The sequence below is a fragment of the Pan paniscus genome, chromosome 6 (genome assembly GCF_029289425.2).
Source record: "Pan paniscus chromosome 6, NHGRI_mPanPan1-v2.0_pri, whole genome shotgun sequence".
In the NCBI taxonomy this organism is placed as follows: Eukaryota; Metazoa; Chordata; class Mammalia; order Primates; family Hominidae; genus Pan; species Pan paniscus.
The window spans coordinates 39,765,144-39,786,741 of record NC_073255.2 but is presented as its reverse complement, the minus strand read 5'-3'; the positions used below and the strand labels follow the sequence as shown (position 1 = coordinate 39,786,741).

The 21,598-nt window shown below is 35.2% G+C and overlaps 1 protein-coding gene across 1 annotated transcript in view; it reads left to right on the top strand.

Annotated features, from left to right (window-relative positions):
* Window positions 1-21,598, top strand: part of DPY19L1 (dpy-19 like C-mannosyltransferase 1) — a 108,717-nt gene that overhangs the window by 64,550 nt on the left and 22,569 nt on the right. The window contains exons 9-13 of the mRNA XM_034963929.2: window positions 3,556-3,655; window positions 6,099-6,176; window positions 14,983-15,069; window positions 17,687-17,746; window positions 18,278-18,358. Coding sequence (XP_034819820.1) covers window positions 3,556-3,655; window positions 6,099-6,176; window positions 14,983-15,069; window positions 17,687-17,746; window positions 18,278-18,358 — 406 coding nt within the window. The remainder of the gene's footprint in view (window positions 1-3,555; window positions 3,656-6,098; window positions 6,177-14,982; window positions 15,070-17,686; window positions 17,747-18,277; window positions 18,359-21,598) is intronic.

Sequence of the window (21,598 nt, the reverse complement as noted above, 5' to 3'; positions counted from 1 at the left end):
ATAGCTGCCTTGCTCCAGAGGGTAAAAAGGAAACCAAATGGGGGCTATGGAAAAATGGAACAAAGCATGATAAAAATCTGAAGATGACTCAGACTGATAACTCCCTTCAGTGATCCTCCGAATTCAGAAGAACTTTGTTGAAGGCTGTTATGCCAAACCCTTTGGGCAATCTATTTCCCTCTGATTGTTACAGCAAGTATAGAACCGTCACATGGCTTTTAGTCTCCTATGTGGTAGTGTCTTTAGACAGACCCTTCATAGAACATGGGGTGGGTAATGTTTTTGCATTAGCTTTTTAAAGTCTGTGTAGCTCCAGCTTTATTGCTGTCCCCTAAACTCCTCTTTTATAGGGTTTAAAGCTTCTTTAGCACCTTCAAATAAGGTGAACCTCTATGAATTCATAACCTTTAACTGTGCCCTGTTGGTTCTGAGGCACCTTGAGCAACGGTCCCTTCTCAAACATCTCTGTAAGAAGTGTTGTGCTGTAGGAGTCTTTGATTCACCACTACAGATGCTGTTTTTCCACATTCACATTCTTGACCGTGGCTTTTTTCTCCAGTATAGTGCAGACAGCAGACTGCCCATCAGTCTCTAGTTCCTTCCTGCTTTTCTACCTCTGCTCCTGTCTTAAATCCAGCGAAGGCAAACCTTTGATTCTTCTTTCACTCACTGATCCGATCTGTCCCTAAGTGGGCATGGGGATGCTGCTCCGGGGACTGAGCGCTGCTTCCTTTAGTCCATCTGTACCAGAGAAGGTAGTGTTAGTTTCCTGTTGCTGTGTAGCCAGTCACCACAAACTGGGACCTACTATCTTGGAGTTTTCTAGCTCTGAAGTTTTAAAATCAGGGTATTGGAGGTGCACCCCTCTTCCTGAAGGCACAGAGTGGGAGGGGAGAGAATCAATTTTCTTGCCTTTTCTAGGTTCTAGAGGCTCTCTGCATTTCTTGGGAGGCTGCCTGCCTTTCTTGGAGACTGCCTGCATTTCTTGGCTTGTGGCTCCTTCATCTTCAAAACCAGCAATGGTAGATTAAGTCCTTCTTTGTCAGTTCACTCCAACCTTCTCTTCAGCCTCTCTTCTGCTTTTAAGTACCCTGTGGTTACATTGGGTCCACCTGGATAATCCGGGATACATTCCCTACTGTGAGGCCAGGTGATTAGTCATCTTCATTCCATCTGCAGCCCTAGTTCCCCTTTGCCATGCAACATGACATGTTCACAGGTTCCAGGGATTAGGACACAGGTATTTTTGGAGGCCATTATTCTGCCTACCAGGATGGGGCCTCTTCAGTTGCTGTTTCCTGACTTCAAGAACTGCCTTCTGTTGGGTTCTTCTCTGTTTTTGGCTCCAGGTGCTTCTGTGACAAGCTTTTTATGTTTTCTTTAGTCTCTTATCATTGTCTTTTTCAGCCTTACCCACGTCTTAATACCTGTCTTTACTTTTTGCTGAGAAGTTTTAGAGAACTTTCCTTTCTTTAGAGCCTTCTTCATTGTCTCTGTTTATATTCTAGTTGGCATTTCTGTTCTCATATTCCTGGTCATCTGAAGCTGCATCAGCTGCTGCTTTCACCACTCCTGGTTCAGATCCATCCCATCTTGATCTTCCTCGCCATCTTCATTGGCAGCTGATCACTTCTGATTGCGATGGCTTTCATGGTTATGCCCCTTAGTTGTCATGGCTCCCTGCTTGCCTGCTGTGGCTATCTATGACTGGTTGCTTGGAAGTATGGGCTTTCATTTTGCTTTCTTGGACACTGCAGTCTTTTTAGGAGGGAAAACCTGCTAAACCTCCTTTCTTGAAATTTTGGCAGACATCTTGTCTTTTTTCTGAAGGATAGTAACCTTCTCTCTATTGGCCATCTTCATCTTCTGATATTTCATCCTTATTACTGACATTGTCTCCTTTGGAAGAGCAGCCATTTCCTTTAGTTCTTGGTTTCTACCTATAGTTGACATATTGTGACATTAGAGGGAGGTGGTGGGTGGTGATGGCTTGGTGGAGGCAAGAAGAAGCTGAGCAGTGTTGATGCAGGCTGCAGTGCTGAGGATACTGTTATAAAACCAGAAAAGAGGCTATTCCTTAATGCTAAGAATCATTTATAAATAAGGTTAGTGGTATGTTTTAACAAATTGGTTTTGTCCAGTTTTGAATTTTAAGCGTTTTTAGAAATTCAGTTTATATACCCACCTAATAGTAGCACAGCTTAGCTTTTTCTTGGTTGTTCTTAGCTTTTTTTTTTTTTTATTCTTGGCAATATTTATGTTTCCATTTCTGTTGTCTTGGGTCAGAGCTATTTTGATCACCAATTGGATTTTCTTTGTTTTCTATTCACTCCTATCTCCCCATAGCGCATTCTTGATCCAACTGCCAGATTGGTATTAAATTCTGCTTGGAAATCTTAATGTCTCTTGTTACCCATAAAATGAAAATCATATTTAGTATTCAAAAGCAGTAGAGAAATGCTTTATTTTAGATAGTGGCTTTCAAACTTTTGGACTATGATCTATGAGAAATAAGAAATAAGTTTTACACTGCAGCTTAGTATACACATACATGTATGCACACAACTGAAACAAAAGTTTCACAGAATAGAACCCCTTGTAAGTAGGATATAGTCATATATATTCTGTTTCACTCTGCTGATCTCCATTTTTAAATGCTGAATTTTATTCCATAAGTTGATTTCATAACTCATTAAAAGGTTATCTGGAGTTTAAAAGTACTTTTGTTGGATTAAAATAGCAGAGAGGGATGTCCTTTGGAGAAGGGATACTTGGGGAAGTGAAGAAAGGCATGTCATAATGGTGCTCTATGCTCCAGGTAGGTTTATCTAGCCAGGATGTCTTTACTGTATCTGAGCTGCATACACCTCATCACCTCAGTATATCAACATGCACACTCCACTTCTGTGAAGATGGACATGTGTGGGGACTTTGCGTTGGCTCGCAGATTTAGAGGATAAAATCATCTTACCCTCCTAAAAATCTCCTAAATTACAAGTCAGTACCAAAATGAGATCTCTAAAGGTTGCTTCAGAATGGACCCCATATCTTCTCCTCCACTTAACTTTTCTGTGTTCTCCTACCTGTGCCAGACCCAACTTTTTATCTCACATGCTTACAAAATTTCTCTCAGCCGCTTACCTCTTATTCTGCATTATTGCAGTAGTTGTCTGCATAATACTTAGCACTTAGAATATGCTGCTATCATCTTTTCGTAGGCATCTTCTGCCTTCCTAATGAATCTGTTGAATCAGTATTTTTAAATATTCAGTCATGGATTCACCAAAATATAATTTGAAAAAAATGTTCATGGATATACTGACCCACCCTCCTTCTCTCTGTGTTATTGTTAGCAATAATGGGTATTTACCTTTCAAAGAAAATTGTTGTAATTGAGTATCAGGAGGTATAATTTCTAACCCATTGGTTCATTTTATGTTTAGGTTGTGTTATAACCAGATCATATATATTTCGAGATTCTAATTTGCAGCAGTTTGGAGCCATGCTAGACTATTTCGTGTTTAAACTTACTAACACTTATTTTATCTTTTCAAGGGCTACAAAACTTTATAGAGGAAGCTTGATTGCACTCTGCATTTCCAATGTATTTTTCATGCTTCCTTGGCAGTTTGCTCAGTTTGTACTTCTTACTCAGGTGAGGTGATTATATTTTAAGCTGTTTTAAGCTTAGCATGTTTGACTATGTGAGCTCATTTGCATAAAATTACAACTGAGATATTCTATGGTTCTAAGTCCTAAAACACTAAAACATTTTCTAGGAAAAATGTTTTTCTAAAACATTTTTTAGAAATATTGAACAAAAGAAAGTTCAGGGTAGAGAAATATGTTGGATTATTTATTAATGATTGTTAATTATTTACTTCCTAAAATAATGCATTTATTGAACTCAAATTTGTAAGAATGCTTATCTTTGTTATTCAGTATCGTTAAGTGCTTAAAAGAGGACTAGTGCTATAACTTCAAGTATTTCTCTTAAGTTAACTATAGTATTTCTGTTACCTAAAATGTTTCTTTTATGAATAGTTGTGTACATTCTTGCATGTAGAATAAAGACACATAGGATTACAGGATAAATAGCTAACCAGTTCATCTCTTATAAAATTCTCTCTACCAGTCTGGAAATTCATCTATTGTCTTTCCACGTACTCTTGCCCACTATAAATGGAGGTAGCTTGTTGAGAGAGGGAGTAAATTACATATTCATTTTTCTCCCTGCGTACTATTTTTTTTTTATTGTACTGGTATATTTGTATAAAGCAGTTGAAGAGTTGCTTTTTTTTTTTTTGAGATGGAGTCTTGCTCTGTCGCCCAGGCTAGAATGCAGTGGCGCAATCTCGGCTCACTGCAACCCCACCTCCTGGGTTCAAGCGATTCTCCTGCCTCACCCTCCCAAGTAGCTGGAACTACAGGCGCGTGCCACCACGCCCAGCTAATTATTTATATTTTTAGTAGAGACGGGGTTTCACCGTGTTAGCTAGGATGATCTCAATCTCCTGACTTCGTGATCCACCCGCTTTGGCCTCCCAAAGTGCTGCAATTGGCGTGAGCCACTGCGCCTGGCTGCTTTTTAATATATTTTAGAACATCTTGTTTGGGAAATGAAGTTAGACTTGGATTTGAGTCCTAATTCTATTCACTAGCCTCTTAACTTGGATAAAATAGTTAACTTTCTTAGTTTAGGTTTTCTCATTTCTGAAATAGAGATAATAAAAGAACCTACTTTATTGGGTTGCGGATAGGACCAGATGAAGTAATGTATATGATTCTTAACACAGTACCTGGTACTTAGTAGGTGTCAGTAAGGTTAGTTGGTTTTATCATGATTTTTTAAAATAGGCTCTATTTGTACTTACTTTTTACTTTGATCTTGTCTTGTAGACTCCTTTGTCTAACTTAGTTCGATGACATTTTCAATCAGTTTCTGGTTTAAAATTGTCTCTGAGATTCTCTCTTTAAAATTCTACCCTGTAAATGTACTGTGTGTTGCTTAGCCCTTGGGGTGAAAAGGGAGCATTCTCATTGCTTCCTGATAGTGGAGACTGCCTGCTTTTTTGTGGAGGTGAGGGTCAGGGGAGGTTTTTTGCCTCCCTGTGGGGCTTATGTTGAATAATAACACACACTTCCCCACAGTTGTTATGTCATATCAGGCACCCTAAGAAATGCAGTGTTCTCCATGGGTAACTCTGAATAAAGGGAAACTTTGTTGTTTTTCTCACTAATGGAAAAATTTGTTGTAGATTGATTTAGAGATTAAAAACTTGATGAATGAAACTTAAGTTATATGTTTAAGTATTCAGCTATTTTGCAATCTGTTTATGCTATGCTTTTGTAGTAGGACAGGAAGAATTTAATTTGAATTGCTTTCTCTATGAGGAAGGGTGTAGAGGCATAGTCTGCTATATTACCTCTATATAATAGATACTATACCATCATTTAATCAATTAATTCATCTAAATAATTCCAGTACTCTTAGAATTATTGATATATAACATACAATTTTCTTCCAAATGGAAAAGAAAGTTAAAAATACCTTTGCAGCGAAAGTACTCTTAATTTGAAATTGATAAATTTGATTATAACTAACTCTTGAATATTTGTATTAATGAAAGAACATTAATGGAGATACTTGTAAGGAGTGACTAGCAAGCAGAAATTGAGGTATTTTTATGCACACATGCATTGCATAATTTTTTTCAGTTAAATGTACCTTCCCCAATTATGTATTAGTTGTCATGTTATAATTACATTTTCATCTTTTTTGATTGGACAAGGCACTTTTTAATTGTATATGTTGACAGTAGGGTTGACCTGAAGTTAAAATGAGTATTGTTTTGGACAGTTGACAAAGTAGACAATTCACATGATTGAGAAAGCTGTGTGTCAGAGAGAAAAATCAACCAATATTTTCTATACTAATATATTGACTATATTTAATAATAAATTGTCAGATAAAAGGAAAACAGAAGAACTCACTCTGTGTGTAGATATAAATCAGTTGAAACAACAGTAAATATATTCTTCATTCTTGTAGCTATTCATTTTATCTTTTTTACTTCTAATTTCTTTTTAAATTTCAGATTGCATCATTATTTGCAGTATATGTTGTCGGGTACATTGATATATGTAAATTACGGAAGATCATTTATATACACATGGTAATAATTTTTTATTGTTCTTTTCCATTTAGTTTGCCCTTAAAACTCCTGATTAATATTTGATTTGTTCATGGTTGAAACTAGTTGTAACAATTTCATAACTAAAACAAATGTTGTTCAAACATTGTGATATAATCAACAGACCTCATTTTGATAGACCACTCACAAAAATTTAATTTGGGTCATATTATCTGATTGAAGTTGTTCCCAACTTATGCATTATCAGTAAAAGAAATAATTTATGAAACGGAAACATGGGGCTGATATATTATCCAGGAGCTGTCTGTTAAAATGAAGTAGAAGGGCCCGACATGGTGGCTCATGCCTGTAATCCCAACACTTTTGAGAGGCCAAGGTGGGGTTCACTTGACGCCAGGAGTTTGAAACCAGCCTGGGCAACAGAGCCAGACCTCATCTCTACAAAATAAAAAATTTTAGCATGGTGATGCATGCCTGTAGTACTAGCTACTTAGGAAGTTGATGTGGGAGGATTACATTAGCCCAGGAGGTTGAGACTGCAGTGAGCTAAGATCACACCACTGCACTCCAGCCTGGGCAACATAGCAAGACCATGTCTCTACAAAAAAGAAAAAAAGTTCATTAACTGAGCATCAACTGTCAAGGCATGTGGAATACACCAGCATTCATATTACTACATTCTAACAGAGTGGGGGAAAGAGGGAAGACAGAAGATAAATAATAAACATAGTAAATGGGTAAATTATGTAGGATGTTAGAAGGTGATAAGGATTTGAGGCCAGGTATGGTGGCCTGGGGAGGCTGAGGCAAGAGGACATTTGAGCCCAGGAGTTTAAGACCAGCCTGGGTGAGACCCCATCTCTATTAAAAAAAAATACAAAAAAAGATTTTAGAAGAAAGAAAAGGTAAGGGTAAGGCAGATCAGGAGCACCAAGATCAGGGGGTAGGAAAATGGAAAAATCAAATGAGGTGGTCAGGGCAGGTCTTCTTGAGAAGGGGAGTAGAACAAAGATTGGAAGAAGGAGAAGGAGTTAACCAAGTAGATATCAAAGAAACTGATCTCTAGGTTGGTGGAACAGCTAGAACAAAGACCCTAAAGCTGGTTGGTTGATGTTCTTGAATGGTTATCCTTTAAAAACAAACATTGTCTTCTCTCATTAGTTTTTATAATTTTGATGTTTTCTTTTCCTGATAATTTTACAGTTGTCATAATATCCCATTATTTTCATTTTCTTAATAATTTATACATATAAAAGAACATTTATAATGTGTAAGGAAGTTATAAACACGGTCATAAAATAAACAACCAGGAGCCTACTCTCCAAATGGATAATAGAACCTTATTACTTTTAAGTCCTGTATGCCCTGAGCTCATCCCCTCACTGCTCCTAGAGGTAACCACTATTCTGACTTTTTGAATTGTAATCAATTTGCTTTTCTTTATAACTTTACAATATGTGGATTACTAAATAGTACATATTTTTATTATTAAATGTTCACATTCTTTGTAAGGTTTATGCAAATGGCATTATTTTATAAATACCATTTTTTCACTCAGATTTCTGCTACTTACATGTAACTAGAATTCAAATATTTTCACTGCTTTATATTTTCCATCATATAAATAAAGCATAGTTCATTTATTCATTTTCTTGTTGAAGGACATTTAGGTTCTCTCCTCTCCCCCCAGCTTCTTATTTTAGTTATAAATAATGCTGTACATTCTTCACATATCTCCTAGGGCACATATGTTGAGAGTTTCTCTAGGGTATTTACCTGGTAGTAAACTTGTTGGGTGGTAAATTATGTACATGTTCAACTTTATAAATACTAAATTGTTTTTCTAAAATGATTGGACTACTTCCAACAGCAATATATAGCAGCTTATGTTATTCTACATCCTTTTTTATTTTATCAATCTGGTTCGTGTAAAATGGTATCTTGTAACCTTAATTTGCATTTTCTCTGATTCATAATGAAGCTGAGCATCTTTTGGTTTGTTTATACGCCCTTCATGTTTCCATTGTTGTAAATTCCAATTCAGATCTTTTACCAGTTTGTCTTGTGTCCAAAAGAAAATGACATCTATTTTAGTCAATGCAGTGTAATCCATTATTTTTGTTATTTATGTTGATGCTCAAATTGTTCCACACTTGTCCAACTATTCAAGCTGACTTCTCTTTCCTTTTAACATGTCCTCATCATGCTTTGAGCACTTTTAAAAAGAAATTAATAAATGTTAAGTTTCATGAAATACTTTACTACATCTGTTTAGATGAATCGGTGTATTTCCCCCTCTTCAATCGGTTACTATAATGAATTAACATTAATTAACTTTCTAGCATTAAATAAACTTGCTTTTCTGGGCTAAACACAATTTTTGCATGTCGCTGGATTCAGTTTGCTGTCATTTTGATAGGATTTTTACATCCTTTTTCATGAATGAGTTAGACAGTAATTATATATTTTTTAGACTTGGCTTATTTTTTCCCCAAACTATTTAAAATAGTTTTTTATTTTGTAGTGTAAATCAGATTAAATGTTAAGCCTTCAGAGTTGGCTGGTCACATAGGCAACTATGGCTGAGGGCCTTGACTCAAAGTTATAGTTATAAAATTATAAAATTACACAATGTAGTTTGCAGCAAAACCTACTTTGGGTAAATGATACATACTTTATTATATGACTTACTGTTTTCTATCTTCTTCCATTATCGTTTTATAAATTCCTAAATTCTTATAGTTATAAAAAGAAAAAAATATATAGAATTATTTCCAAAAAATTATTTTTCCATTTTTTATTGTGGTAAAATACATGTAACTTAAAATTTACCACCTTAAGCATTTTTAATTATACAGTTCAGTGATATTAAGTACATTCACATTGTTTTACAACCATCACCACCACCTATTTCCAGAACATTTTTCATCTTGCAAAACTGAAACTCTATACCCATTAAAGTCCTTATTCTTCCATCTTCCCAGTCCCTGGAAACCACCATTCTACTTTCTGTCTTTGTGATTTTGACTACTTTATATATGTCATGTAAGTGAAATCATACAGTATTTGTCTTTTTGTGACTGGCCTATTTCAATTAGCCTACTGTCCCAAGTTACTTCTATGTTGAAGCATGTCAGAATTTCCTTCCTTTTTAAAGCTAAATAATAGTCCATTGTGTGTACACAGACACACACACACACACACACACACACGATTCTGCTTATCCATTCAATCTGTCCATGGATACTTGGATTCCGTTGTGTGTACACATGTGTGCACACATGCGCACACACACACACACACACGATTTTGCTTATCCAGTCCATTCACGGATACTTGGGTTACTTCTGTGTTTCAGCTATAGGAAATAATGCTGCTATGAACATGGGTAAACAAATATTTTTTGAGATCTTGTTTTCAGTTGTTTTCAGTATGTACCCAGAAGTGGAATTGCTGGATTGATCATATGGTAAATCTATTTTTTAAGGAACTGCCAAACTTTTCCATAGTAGTGGTACATTTTACATTCCTGTAAACAGTGCACGAGGTTCTATTTTCTCCATGTAATCACCAACATTTATTTTCTGCTCTTGGATGGTAGCCATCCTAATAGGTATAAGGTGATATCTCACCGTGGTTTTTGTTTCTTAATTAAAAATCTTTATTTTTCAGAGAAGTTTTAGGTTTATAGCAAATTTTTTTTTTTTTTTTTTTTTTGAGACAGATCTCACTCTGTCGCCCAGGCTGGAGTGCAGTGGCACGATCTCGGCTCACTGCAGCCTTCGCCTCCCGGGTTCAAGCGATTCTCCTGCCTCAGCCTTCCGAGCAGCTGGGATTAGAGGCATGTGCCACCACACTCAGCTAATTTTTGTATTTTTAATAGAGATGAGGGTTCACCGTGTTGGCCAGGCTGGTCTTGAACTCCTGATGTCATGTGATCTGCCCACCTCAGCCTCCCAAAGTGCTGGGATTACAGGCATGAGCCACTGCACCCAGCCAGGTTTATAGCAAAATTAAGCAGAAAATACAGAGTTCCCATATACCCCCTGCCCCCAACCATGCACAACCTACGCCTCTATTGACATCCCGCACCAGAGTGGTACATTTGTTACAATTGATAAACCTACATCACACATCAGAATCACCCAAAGTCCGTAGTTTACGTTAGGCCTCACTTTTCTATGGGTGGTGGTTGTGTTTTGTTTTGTTTTTTGAGACAGGATCTTGCTCTGTTGCCCAGGCTGGAGTTCAGTGGTGCAAACATGGCTCACCACAGCCTTGACCTCCTGGGCTCAAGGGATCCTTCTGCCTTGGCCTCCCAAAGTGCTAGGATTGCAGATGTGAGCCACCACAATCGGCCTGGATTTTGACAAATGTATAATGACATGTGTCAACCATGTAGTATCTTGTAGAACAGTTTCACAGCCATAAAGCTCTTCTGTGCTCCACCTATTCATCCCTCCTTCCCCCTAACCCATGGCAGCCGCTGATCTTTTTACTGTTTCCATAGTTTTGCCTTTTGTGTAGTGTCATGTGTTTGGAACCATACAGTATGTAGCCTTTTCATATTGGCTTCTTTCACTTAGTAAAAAGCAAATAAGTTTCCTCCAAGTCTTTTCATGGCTTGATAGCTCATTTAGATCTTGATTATTATTAACATTTTATTAACATTATATGGATGTACCACTGTTTATTTATTTGCCTATTGAATAACTTGTTGGTTAACTCCAAGTTTGGGCAATTATGAATAAAGCTGCCGTAAACATCTGTATGCAGGTTTTTACATGGATGTTTCAGTTCATTTGAGTAAATACCAAGGAAAGTGATATTTGGATGGTATGGTGAGAGTATGCTTAGTTTTTAGGAAATTGCCAAACTGTCTTCCAAAGTGGCCATACCATTTTGCATTACCACCAGCAACAAATGAGAGTTCCTGCTGCTCCACATCCTTGTCAGCATTTGGTGGTGTCAATGTGGATTTTGGGCATCCAGTAGATGTGTAATGGTATCTCATTGTTTTAATTTGGTTGAACATCTTTTAATATACTTTTTTTTTTGCCATCTGTGTATCTTTTTTGGTGAAGTGTCTATTAAGATCTTTTGCTTATTTTTCCTTGGGTTGTTCATTTCCTTATTGTCGAGTTTTAAGAATTCTTTGTATATTTTTGATAACAGTCCCTTATCAGATGTGTCTTTTGCAGATATCTTCTCTCAATCATTGTCCTGTCTTTCACAGAGCAGAAGTTTTTAATTTTAATGAAGTTCAGCTTATCAATTGTTTCTTTCATAAATTGTACCTTTGTTCTTTTATCTAAGAAGTCATCACCATACCTAAGGTCATCTAGGTTTCCTCCAATGTTATCTTCTAGGAGCTTTATAGTTTTGCAGTGTGCATTTAGATCTGTTGTCTGTTTTGAGTTAATTTTCATGAAGGGTGTAAAGTCTTATGTCTAGATTTATTTTTTTGTATGTGGATCTCTAGTTGTTCCAGCACCGTTTGTTGAAAGGACTATTTTTGCTCCACAGTATTGCCTTTGCTCCTTGGTCAAATATCAGTTGACTATATATGTGAGTCTATTTCTGGGCTCTATATTTTGTTCCCTTGATCTGTTTGTGTCTTCTTTCACCAATATCACACTGTCTTGATTACAGTAACTTTATAGTAAGTCTTGAAGTGGGGTAGTGTCAGTCCTCTGACTTTGCTCTTCTTCGGTATTGAGTTGGCTCTATACTGGGTTGTTTATATCTCCATATAAACTTCAGAATCACTTTATTGGTAACTTGCTAGGCTCATTATTGGGATTGTGCTGAATCAAGTTGGGAAGAACTGACATCCCTTCAATATGGAATCTTCCTGTACATGGAATAACACTTCATGTATTTATAAAGTTCTTTGATTAGTTTCATTGAAGTTTTGTAGTTTTGCTGCGATAGGTTTTTTACGTAGTTAAATTTGTATCTAAGCGCCTCATTCCAGGAATGCAGGAATGTGTTGATAATAGAAATTCTATTAATATGATTTATCACATTAAGAAGTTTAAAAAATCCATAATAATTGCCTTTGATATTATAAAGGTATATGATAAAAGTCAACATCTATTTTTGGTGTTTAAGACCATAATCAAGTAAAAATAGACGGATATTTCATTGAAATTTAAGATACCCACACCTCAAAACAAAAACTAGTATCACATAAAATGATGAAGCAATAGAAAAATGTCCTATTTCCATTAATGCCAGAAGCATGATAAATATGCCTACTGCCTCTCTTATTACTTAACATTATTGCAGAAATGTCAGCTAATACAATTGACTGAAAAATAATTCAAAGGAAAATGTAAAAATATCATTGCTTGTAGTTGATATCATTTTGAATACTTGAGAAATCCAAATAAACTACTACTGGAAACAATGAAATCGTATTCATTGATGCATATTTAATATAATTTTTCTGTATACAAACAATCAAAATATGAAGATTCTTGATAAAACAGCAGCAAAAATAATATGCTTTAGAATAAACTCAAGAAAATATGCAGGAATCTATACAAAGAAAACTATACTTGCTAATGCATGTAAAAGAAGATTTAAAGAAATGGAAGGAACATGTATTGCTTTGGGATCTGAAGATTTGATGTTGAACAGATATAACTATAAATAACACGTTATTGAATAAAGTAATTTTAATTAAAATTTTAGTTTTTGAAGCTTAATAAGTTGATTCTGAAATTCACATGGAAATTGATATATATGGATCAAAAATAAAACTTCTAGAATATGGATTATTTTATTTTTAGTGCCTTTTAAATGACAGATAAATCCAAAGACCTAAAGGAAATGAAAGATAAATTTGCTAACATAAAGATTTAGAAAATAACCATAATACAAAAAATACTACAGAGGTCAAAAATGAACTGAGAAAAATATTTACAATATGTTTACTTGATAAGGGGCTAGGTTCTTTTATATATATATATATATTTATATATATTTATATTTATATATAAATAAACATATATATTAAAAATATATATATACTTTAAGTTCTGGAGTATATGTGCAGCAAGTGGAGTTCTGTTACATAGGTATACACATGTCATGGTGGTTTGCTGCACCCATCAACCCGTCATCTACATTAGGTATTTCTCCTAATGCTATCCCTCCCCTAGCCCCCCAGCCCCCAACAGTCCCCAATGTGTGATGTTCCCCTCCCTGTGTCCATGTGTTCTCATTGTTCAACTGACAGTTATGAGTGAGGACATGCAGTGTTTGGTTTTCTGTTCCTGTGTTAGTTTGCTGACAGTTATGGCTTCCAGCTTCATCTATGTCCCTGCAAAGGACATGAACTCATCCTTTTTTATAGCTGCATAGTATTCCATGGTGTATATGTGCCACATTTTCTTTATCCAGACTATCATTGACGGACATTTGGGTTTGTTCCAAGTCTTTGCTATTGTGAACAGTGCTGCAATAAACATATGTGTGCATGTGTCTTTATAGTAGAATGATTTATAATCCTTTGAGTATGTACCCAGCAATGGGATTGCTGGGTCAAATGGTATTTCTAGTTCTAGATCCTTGAGGAATTGTCACACTATCTTCCACAATAGTTGAACTAATTTACACTCCCACCAGCACTGTAAAAGCGTTCCTATTTCTCCACATCATCTCCAGCATCTTTGTCTCCTGACTTTTTAATGATCGCCATTCTAACTGGCATAAGATGTTATCTCATTGTGGTTTTGATTTGCATTTCTCTGATGACCAATTATGATGAGCTTTTTTTTTCATATGTTTGTTGGTTGCGTAAATGTCTTCTTTTGAGAAGTGTCTGTTCATATCCTTCACCCACTTTTTGATGGTTTTTTTTTTTTCTTGTAAATTTGTTTAAGTTCTTTGTAGGTTCTGGATATTGGGGCTATGTTCTGTAATATATGAAGAGAGCTGTTAAGGAAAATAATGAAAGCCCAGTAGACAGATGGGCAGTGGGAATAAGCAGTTCACACATACACACAAGACAACATAACCAGCAAATAGAATAAAAGGTGCTGTGTCTCATCTACTATTAAAAGAATGGAAAAGTGAAACAATGAGGTAACATTTTTTCCCTACTGGATTGGCAAATATTTAAAAGAATAATACAGTGTTGCCAGAATATATATGCATAGGAACTCTCCTGCCCAGTTTGTGGGAAAGTGAATTGCCACAATCTTTTTGTAGGCCAGTTTGTCAATATTTGTATTGAATTAAAAAATGTGTATATCCTTGATCCATCAATTTCACTTCTGGTAATTTATTCATAAATGTACTGACATGCACATAAGGTATACACATAAGGATGTCTATCATAGCAGTGTTTGTATTGGGAAGATCCAAACAAAACAAAATAGAAGTGGAAAGCACTTAAGTGTTTCGCAGTATTCGGAGGACTAGTTAAATAAATTAGGATACATCTATAGAATAGAATACTTTTTCCAGTTCTTAAGCAGAATGTATTAGATTGGCTTGCATGTGTATGGAAAGCTCTCTGAAACATATTACGAATAAAAGCAAGAAATAGTACAGCTTGTGGGGTAAGTGTCCATTTGTGGTTTTACAAAATATATAAACTAGAATTTATACATGTTGTCTGGAAGGATAAACAGGAAACTGTTGATGACGGTTATCTCTGGGAGTTTGAAGTGTGAGATGGAGAATGGGCTGTTTTATAGTCCCTTTTCAACAGTTTGAATTTTGTTTATTATGGGCATGTGCAGTTTTCACAATAAAAAACAAAGGTTTTTTGTTTTATGTGCATTACTTATATTTTTTTCTTGGATTTTTCCAGATTTCTCTTGCACTTTGTTTTGTTTTGATGTTTGGGAACTCAATGTTATTAACTTCTTATTATGCTTCTTCTTTGGTAATTATTTGGGTAAGTATTCCTTAACACTTATATGGCTGTTTTTGAAACTAATGGTTTAACAATTTTTTCTTCACTGGCTTAGGATTCATCAGGGTTTTCTGTAGGAACCATCTTAAGTGTCTTACTGAATATTCTAGATGTATGGTGTTCAAGTACTCAATTCTAAAACAGGGGAAAAAAAACAAGGAAAAATTAGTATCATTTCAGAAAAGTTTCTGTGCTTTCTTCTCCCTTCCTCCTTTGCATTTTTAATCCTACTCCTGCTCCACTTTTTGAACCCCTTTCCTCTCATTGCAATCTTGTGACAGCCACCCCTCTTCATTCCACTGTGCTCAGAAGATCAAGGCCTTGGTTACTTTTTCTTCTGTTTTTTGTTTTGTTTTGTTTTTCTTGTTTTGTTTTTTGCCCCTTGTCTACTTGTATGGACTATTCAGATGGTTTAAGTAAGGTGATGATTCAGTTTTATTTTGCTAAATCACTACCAAGAACAACTTTAGATTATGGAGAGATTATTTTACAGAATTAGAACAAATTGATGGAAGGTCATCTAATTCTTTCTGCTACATATGGCAGGATGACTTTGTTTTTTTGTTTGTTTGTTTTGTTTTGTTTTTTTAAGATGGAGTTTCACTCTTGTTGCCTACGCTGGAGTGCAATGGCACAATCTTGGCTCACTCCGCCTCCCAGGTTCAAGCGTTTCTCCTGCCTCAGCCTTCCAAGTAGCTGCGATTACAGGCATGTGCCACCATGCCCGGCTAGTTTTGTATTTTTAGTAGAGACGGGGTTTCTCCATGTTGGTCAGGCTGGTCTCTAACTCCTGACCTCAGGTGATCTGCCCACCTCGGCCTCCCAAAGTGCTGGGATTATAGGCGTGAGCCACCATGCACGGCCGGCAGGATGACTTTGTAAGTCTAAAAGTCTTCCGAAATTTTAAGACTGCCTTATTTTTGGTGGATTTCCATTAAAATGTTTTGCAGACTTGTTATTCCTTATGTTTAAAGTACATGTGCTTTAGTTTCCCTGTGACTTTAAAAGCGTATTGCACTGTCGTAATTGGAATATATTCGACTTCTTGAGTAATTAAGTTACTCAGATCATTTGGGGTTTCTTAATTTCTAGAACCCATTACATTTGAAACCTCCATTTTCATTTATTTTACAAATGATATTTGTTTAAAAACCCATTTTTCGGCCAGGCGCAGTGGCTCACGCCTCTAATCCCAGCACTTTGGGAGGCTGAGGCAGGTGGATCACAAGGTCAGGAGATCGAGACCATCCTGGCTAACAAGGTGAAATCCCATCTCTACTGAAAATACAAAAAATTAGCCGGGCATGGTGGCGGGCGCCTGTAGTCCCAGCTACTCAGGAGGCTGAGGCAGAATGGCGTGAACCCAGGAGGCGGAGCTTGCAGTGAGCTGAGATCGCGCCACTACGCTCCAGCATGGGCAACAGAGCGAGACTCCATTTCAAAAAAAAAAAAAAAATACCCATTTCTCAAAAATATGCCTCTTCCCAGTGTGGGCCGCCACCCTTTTCAGGTTGTGCCTTGAGTATACTTAGCTACAGAAATTAGCAATTAGCATGATGCTATATTTTCAACAACAACAACAAGAAAAATCATAACTTTGGGATTAATAAGTATAGTTCTTCAGTTCTGTGTTCTCTGTTTATTATTAGGAAAGGTGACAAAGTACTCAGTTGTATATTTTACATATGTATTTTCTCATGTACTGCTATCACCCAGGATAAAGTATATGAATCTTGGTACTATGGACAGGGAAACCATTGAATCGAATATTACATATAAATAAAATCTAATTTAAGTACATTTTGTAGGAAATTTCTTGTCAGTTCTATATGTCAGGTATGCTGCTAGATGCTTCACACTGAGGTGCGCCTTAGGTACGAATTAAGCATATTTATGTATATTCCATATATTTTGGTGTATAAAAAAAATGATAACAGGGAATACAGCATGTTTGTGCATATTTAACTATAAACACACATTTGCATATATTTATAATTAATCACTTTGAAACCTGAATTGTATCACATTTTGTATTCTCAGGTATTTAGAAACTTCCAAAAAGATTTAATTTGGTTTGAAGTATTTATGTTTTGATCTCTAATCATATTTTTGCCATGTTTGAAGTAGTTTTAGCTCCCCAAGGGTAATACAGTTTGGAAGCATTACCACCTGAAAATACTTCAGAGAAGTATTTAGTTGATCCATTAACATTTCATTTGCTATTTACCCTAAGAGTCAGTAATTTTTAGCTAAAGGAAAATCTTATGCCTGTATGACTACTGTCCAAAATTCTGAAAATGTTGTATACCTCATGGCTCAGAGATAAATCGGATATGTCAAATCAGTCATAGACATTTACATATGGTGATTCCTTTTTCAACTTTAAAAAGTCACGCATTCACCTAATTGACTTTGGATAATAGGGCTATACCTTGAAGTCACTGACTCTAGAAATGAGCATGTGGATGGTACGTGGAAAGTCAACCATGTGCTAAATTTTAGATACTTGAGAATCTTATTATTTAGAAGAATTTTTTGGTACTTGAATTTATGTCTATAAGTATTAACTGTGTATACTATGTTATTTTTCTCTACTCAGGGTATTCTGGCAATGAAACCACATTTCCTGAAAATAAATGTATCTGAACTTAGTTTATGGGTGAGAATCAATCTATTTTAATGCTTATGTTTTTTCTTCTCTAAAATATATCATTGGTTTTATGTTTTACTTTTAAGAAAATGATCTATGCAACTCAGGGGATCCAACAGTTTTATAGTATTTTAGGGCTCAGTTTTAATGTACCAAATTGCCCTTTTTATGAAACAAGTTAAAGTTAATCCTGGGTATGCAGTTAAAAAATTCCAGTTTTATTTATTACTCATGTTTCATCTAAGAAACAGTGCATGTATAAAAAACTGTTAAAGGGAATTTAACTGCAGTGGTTGTGTAAATCTTCTATAAAATATATTAATTTTAGTAAGATCGTATGATTATATTTTTATTTTTAGTTATTGCCCCTTGCTTTTGAGCAACATGCTTTATTTTAAATTGAGATGCATTTTTTTTAGCATTTTCTCTTGTACACAGCAATATGTATTTCATGTATGATTAAAGCATTTATTTTTTTCTTCCTAGCCTATGTCTGTGGAATATGAAGCATCAAAGTTATTTTTGTTTTCTTTTGTTTAGGTTATTCAAGGATGTTTTTGGTTATTTGGAACTGTCATACTTAAATACTTGACATCTAAAATTTTTGGTATTGCAGATGACGTAAGTGCATTTTTTACTTAAATTTGAAAGACTTGAAAAGAATCGAATAGGCTAAGAATAAATTGAGTTATTCAAGTATCACTATTAAATGAAATTCTAGGATGAAGTCTGTTCACCTATTATTTTATTTAATATAATAGAAAGTAAATGTAATTGTATATAGATTTTCGTTCTCCAAAATTAGTTTCTTAATCTCTTTTTTTATTGGTCCTTCTATGTCACTAAAATTTTAACGCAGGAAAACTGTAGATAATAGATTAAAGATCGAATTTTAAGCTCTATACAGTCATTTTTCTCTAGCTTCTTTGTAACTGGTAAAGACACCATCTTTAGAGCCTTAATTGGAGATCGTATTATAGTCTCATTCTTTTTTCTCCCCAGTTTTCAAGTCATTACTTGTAAAAGGCTTTTATAAGCCTTTATAGATAATGTAATCCAAGTTAGTCTTATTTAGAGAAGATTTTTGTTTATTTTTGGTATTAGGGTAGAAGGGAAGATAAAATGGAGAAGTCTGTCTTATAATTTTAAAGATTCTCTCTGTCCATAATTGCTTTGCCTATTTTATTTTGGTGTTTTAATCAGCACATCCTAAGTCAGGAGGCTATCAAAGATTTAATTTAAAAAAGCAGCACAAGAACCAACATGGAAAAAATAAACTATTTTTTTCCTATAGTGTATTTTTATTGGTGATTTTCTTCTTTCTGTACTAGATTAATGCTATGGTTTTGAAACTGGGTTATGTGAAGTCCTAGGACTTCCCAGGACTCTTCCCTGAGGGCTGTCTACTCCCCTGTCTCCTAGCCTCTCTTTTACCCAGGGCAGTTTAACCTCAATCTCTTTCATACAGGTTTTCATAAGAACAAGGGTTATTTTTGCTTAAAAGATTGAAAACACATGGACCATTAAATGGGTGGTCTACAATCTGTGGAAAGATTTTTAAAACTATAAAACTATAGTTGAAAATGTATTCATTCATTCATTCATTCAGTACCTCCTGTGTGCCTGACAGTGGAAAGTATACTAGAGATACCAAACTGAGTAAGGTATGGTCTAGCGGAAAATTCGGAAAATAGGAACAATTCCTAGCAGTTATAATACAGTGTAATAAAGGCTATGATAAAAAAAATGACGTACAGAGTGCTGCAGGAATACACAGGAGGAGCATCAGGGAAGGATCCTGGAAGTCAACTCTGAGGATAAGAGCTGAAAGGTGGGTGAGTCAGCCAATATGCAGAGCGTGATCAGGAAGACAAGTGAAATAACCCTAGTCCTGCGTTTATAGAATCTGTTTTACTCACTGGGGGAACATGAACCAGTTAAGGTATTAATTCAGGTTAAAGCTATTATTGTCATTTTCTGTCATAGCCTAAAATTATGCAGGGCCAAAAAGATGCTATAAACTATGTTATTTGCAAATTAGAAATAACTTAGTTGTAACTTTAGTATTTTTAGAAATACATAACGTTGATCAAGGGCATTGGCTCATAAATTCTTAATTTTGACATTGGTTAAAGGAAGATAGTGGCAAGGCTACCCAGCCTTTTATTTCCTACTGAGTTCTCTACTTTTACTGATAGTGCCTCTGAGCGTAGGTTTTTAGCTGTCCGCCCCAAATCAGGTCAGCCTGTTCCAGTAGTACAGGTTCTTTTTATGAGTAGCCACACTCGGTCCCGCCCCCTTCAAAAGAACTGTTGGACTAACAGTATGGGGGAGATGGGGGTGGTGCTGAGGTGGATGGGAGCAACCTAGGTAAAAATGCCACAGACTCCCACTGTTTTTACCCACAGTTTCTCAGTTTTTTATGAATGAATGCTTCCCACATTGTTGCTTCCTTTTGGTTAATCTCTAGAACCTGATATGAGTGGTTTTTTTTTATAATTTTGTCCAATTTTAAAGTGGTTTTGGAGAATGGGAGTTACCAATTTCTTCACTCTGCCGTATTTGGAAGTTGACACATTTTTTTGATATATGAGTGTTGATCTAGTTTGTATCCTGGGATAAACCTCACCTGCTCAAATGTAGTATTTCTTTTCTATATTGTTGGATTTGGTTGGCTAATATTTTTAAGGTTTTTTGTCTATTACTCATGAGGAATATTTGTTGTAGTTTTCTTGTAATGATTTTGTCTGGTTTTGGTTTCAGGGTAATGTCGTCTCCTAAAATTATTTGCAAGTGTTCTGTCTTCTGTTTTCAGAAAGATTTTTATGTAGAATTGGTATTATCTCTTCCTTAAATGTTTGGTAGAATTTAACAGTGAAGCCGTCATGGCCTGGAGCTTTCTTTATGGGTAGGTTTTTTACTACAAATTCAATTTCATTAGGAAGCTCTCCAGTTCATCTGGAGTGAACTTTGGTAGTTTTATGTTCTTAGAGGAATTTTTCCCATTTTATATATGTCATCAAATGGATAATGCTTTTTAAATTTAGTCAGTTAAAATTCTTATTGGAATTTTTGTATATATGCATATTTGGGAAGTGATCTTTTTGTTCTTTGGTTGACTTCTCCTTATTTGGATTTGGAATTAATATTGGTCTTCTATTAAGAGCTGTTGTGGGGTTTTTTTTGTGTGTGGTCTTTTTTTTTATTTTTCCTACTTTCTGGCAACTTAGGAAAGTTTTTTTTTTTTGAAAGTTTAGTAATTCATCAATGTTAACCATCTCAGTCTAGGGCTTTTTGGGAGGGAAAATACTTGATTTCTATTTCAGATATTTGAATGCTTTTTGTTCTATTCAAGTTTTCTATTTCTTTTTGTGCCAGTGTTGGTGTTTTATGATTTTCCAGAAATGTATCCATTTTACCTAGGTTTTACAATTTATTAGCAAATTGTGTAGCCTATTCTTCTTACTATGTTGAGTCCATAGTTATTTCTCCCTTTTTCATTTTGCTTTTTGTTTGCATCATTTATTTCCTTCATTAGATTTGCTCTAGAGGTCTATTGTTTTAATATTTTAAAAGTTATATCTTTTTTTAGTCCTCTTTGGTTTTATTGTGTTTCTCTTTGTCACCAATTCCTGTCCTTATTCTTATTCTTACTTCTTTTTGTTTCCTGTCTTCTGATGCCCAAGGGAAATACTTAGCTCTGTTGTTTTTACCTCTCTTATTTTCTGATCAATGCTTTTAAAGCTAAAATTTTCTTTGTAAGTATGTAGTACTCTTTTATGTATCTTATAGATTGTCTATTTGTGATTTTTTAAAAGGTTAAGTTTTATGATATTTAACTTCTAATCAAGAATTTTTAAA